General features: G+C 34.4%; 1 protein-coding gene across 1 annotated transcript; it reads left to right on the top strand.

Annotated features, from left to right (window-relative positions):
• The first annotated feature begins 1,837 nt into the window (after window positions 1-1,837).
• LOC104773888 (zinc finger BED domain-containing protein RICESLEEPER 2-like) lies at window positions 1,838-3,296 on the top strand. Its single transcript, XM_010498556.1, has 3 exons — window positions 1,838-2,575; window positions 2,834-3,161; window positions 3,235-3,296. Exons 1-3 carry the CDS (start codon window positions 1,838-1,840, stop codon window positions 3,294-3,296), a joined length of 1,128 nt encoding a protein of 375 aa, XP_010496858.1.
• The last annotated feature ends 538 nt before the right edge of the window (window positions 3,297-3,834 follow it).

The raw sequence follows: 3,834 nt of genomic DNA on the forward strand, positions 1-3,834 counted from the left end.
TAGTTATAGTTAATTTTCAATCGTGTGGTTGATGATGATGCCAATTTGTATGTTTTACTTGTATTAACTTTATTATTCTTTGAACAGTCTGATGATTTTTCTGCATTGGAGGATAGTAATGGTAGCAAAACTTTAACTTGGTGTCAACTTATGGATTGGTGTTTAGAAGATGATGTTGTTGTCGGGGAAGAAGAGTTCTGCTCAGCTGAACCAAATTACAAGATTGGTCGTATTGCAATTGGTCCTAATGCAGCAGCTGTCATTGTCAACTCTGTAACAAACAAAGATGTGTTTGTATGGAGGCCAACCACCATGGTTGTCTCACTTGGGGATGCTGTGGGGACGAAAATTGCATGGCCAACTGATAAAATTATATTGGACAATGATGCAGCATCCCTATTTGAAAATCAATCAGCTGGTTCATCAGTAATGTTTTACTTTGACTCTTAATTTATTATGAGATTGTAGAAATATTTTAAATATGTGTATTTTTTTAATGACTTAGGCATCACTTGATAAAATCCTCTATTGGAGTTCAGAGGATGTAGTAGTTGTTGAGTGTCGTTTGTGGTCAAGTGATCCGAAAGAAAATGCCAACAATATCTGGCTCGGACCTAATGCTCCAATCGTAAAGGTTGACATGCAAGGTCGTTAAACATGACGCTTATATGTGGAGACCTACTGATGAAATGGTAGTGATGGGTGATGCACTTGATGTGTTTATCGCATGGCCAATTAAGAAAATATTGATGTGTAATATTATACCTCTAACAAGACCATCACCTGTAGCAATATCACCTGGGGTAACAATGCTATCTATATATTGCTAAAGTTTATATTTGTTGTTATTAGTGATGGTCACTTCTGATATAAGTGTCTGAATTGTTTGGATTATAGACTGTAAGTTGCAGCATCAACACCACCAAATCAGATGGAAATAAGAAGTGCATGTTGTTGGATTGCAATAATTCAGGACAAATAGTTTCAGAAGGCAGGGTTTATTCTACCAATCCAGATGACAAAATCCACTTTGTCCTCTTAGGTCCGAACGCTAGCAAGGTATGGAGAGAAGTATCAAAGATTGGAGATGCAAAAGTGTGGAGACCCAATTCAGAAGTGGAATTAGTTTTTGTGCTTTAGGTACAACAGTTGCGTGGCCTAATGATAAACTTGTGTTTGTGTGAAATTGTGGTGCTTTGAGCTGTGTCGTTGGATTATGTTTTATTAGTTTATGCCTTTAGAACATTGTAAACTTCGATTTCAATTAATGTATTTAGGATTTTTTAAGGTTTAACTTTTTATATTTAAATACATAAAATAATAAAATAATCAACATTCAGTAAAATTGACGACATAAAAATAACATATTACGAATGCTATTTTATAAAAATTTGTAACAGTAGGTAACGCTATTAAATAAAATAAAATAACAAAATAAAATTGCTATTATAAAAAGGAATATAGCAGGTGAACAAACACTATGTTATATTAACAATAAATAGTATATCGTAAAGCGCTATCTAATGTGTCGGACCTATTATCGCGGACGATGATTGAACGTTTACTAAAATGCTGTATTATTATTCGATAGCATTTTTCTAATGCTAAGAATACACGATTTTCTTGTAGTGTAATTGAATGCATATGTAATGTTTTTCAGTCGAAACACAGCTGCAGCAGATGTGTATAGGTTCTATGAGAGAGAGATGGATAACTTAAAGAGAGAATTGGCTATATGTGTTTAACAGCACATTACATCAACAAAAATTGGATTCTGAAAAATAAAATCCTAGTTTTTTGTTCTTTACCTCCTCCACATACAGGCACACACTTAGCAATGGAGATTCTTGAGAAATCAAAGGTTTGGGGGATTGATAAGAAAGTTTTCTCCATCACAGTAGACAATGCTATTAACAATGATACAATGCAGGACATGGTCAAATCTCAGCTTACGATCAGAGATGATTTGTTGTGTGGAGGAGAGTTTTTCCATGTTAGATGCGCAGCACACGTTCTTAATATCATTGTTCAATGGGTGCTGGACACAATTGGTGATTCATTAGATAAGATTAGGGAAAGTATCAAGTTCTTTCAAGGATCTTCACATCCTGAGGTGTTATTTGCAAAGTGTGTTGAGAATGTTGGTTTCAATCTGAAGGCTGGTTTGCTGTTGGATGTTAAAACAAGATGGAACTCTACATACAAAATGCTTGACAGGGCTCTCAAGTATCGAGCTGCATTTGGTAATCTGAAAGTTGTAGATCCCAAAAACTACAAGTTTCACCCATTAGAAGAGGAATGGCATCGATTGAAGCAACTAAGTAATTTTTTAGAGCCTTTTGATGTGATCACTAATCTTATCTCAGGTTCTACATATCCAACTTCTGACTTATACTTTATGCAAGTTTGGAAGATCCAAAGCTGGCTGACAATGAATAAGAGGAACCAAGATGCAGTAATCAGAGAAATGATTGTGCCAATGAAGGAGAGGTTTGATAAGTACTGGGCAGAAGTTAGTGATACTTTTGCAATGGCTGTGTTTGATCCGAGGTTGAAGCTGAACTTGCAGAATTCTGTTTTGGAAAACTTGATATGAGCTCTTGTGAGAACAAGATGGAAAATTTGCGTTCTCAACTACACAAGCTTTTTAAAGTATATGAGAATCAATCAAAGATGACACAAGCTTCAACAAAGTTAGCATAATGATGGAGAACCAAGAGGAAACTTTAGCAATTACAATGTAAGTTTCTTATGTTTTGTTTTGACTTATTATGTTATGTTTTGTTTCTCTGGTTTTTTATCTTCTGATAATAAGTTTTTGATAATGTTATAGGATTTCTTGGCCTTTCGTAAATCAACTGTGGTTGTCAGTGGGAAGTCAGCTTTGGATTTGTACCTTGAGGAACCTGCATTGGAAATGAATGGTCTTGAGAGTTTGGACATTCTTAGATATTGGAAAGAAAACTCTTCATGGTTTGGAGATTTGGCTTCCATGGACCGTGATCTTCTTAGCATTCCCATCTCGACTGTAGCTGCTGAATCTTCTTTCAGTATTGGTAATAGAGTTCTTAACAAATATAGAAGCCGCCTTCCACCAAAGAATGTTCAAGCATTAATCTGTTGTCGCAATTGGTTAAAGGGCTTTGAATCTTATGAAGGAGGTAAGCACATTATTTTTTATAAGTTCTAAAAGCACCAATTGTGTATTAACATTGTTAATTTTGATATATGTAGAAGAAGATGAAGTATTTGATGGTGAAGTTGAGACAAAAGCTGCCAACCAAGAAGAAGATTGAGTTTGAGTTCAGCTTAAAGTTGTTGCAGTTTTTTTAAGTTCGACTTTAGTTGTTTCAGTTCTGCTACAAGTTTGAACATGTACCAATGTTTCAGTTTTCAGATTTCTGTTCATTTATCAATGTTTTGGACTGAATTTGAAGTTGCAAGTTTAATATTTTATTTGCAGGATTTAAACGTTAAGCTATATTGTGATAGTTGCAAGTTTGATATTTTTTTAAGCTGCAGGTTGTGACTTGTGAGATTTTATTGCAGGTTTTGGATTGAATTTGAAGTTGCAAGTTTCAGATTTTATTTGCAGGGTTTAAATGTTCAGCTATTTGCAGGTTTTGGATTGAATTTCAACGTTCAAATTCTATTTGCAGGTTTGATATTTTTCTAAGTTGCAGGTTTTGGATTGTTTTTGCAGTTTTCAGACTTTCAACTCATGTTTTATTCTTCAATTATGTTTAACTCAACAAACTCAATCTCTTTAGTCCACACTTATGTTTTGTCGACTCACATAAGTGATAAGTAAGCAAAAATTTGAGTTTTAGTTTC

Source organism: Camelina sativa, unplaced genomic scaffold (genome assembly GCF_000633955.1).
Source record: "Camelina sativa cultivar DH55 unplaced genomic scaffold, Cs unpScaffold00722, whole genome shotgun sequence".
In the NCBI taxonomy this organism is placed as follows: Eukaryota; Viridiplantae; Streptophyta; class Magnoliopsida; order Brassicales; family Brassicaceae; genus Camelina; species Camelina sativa.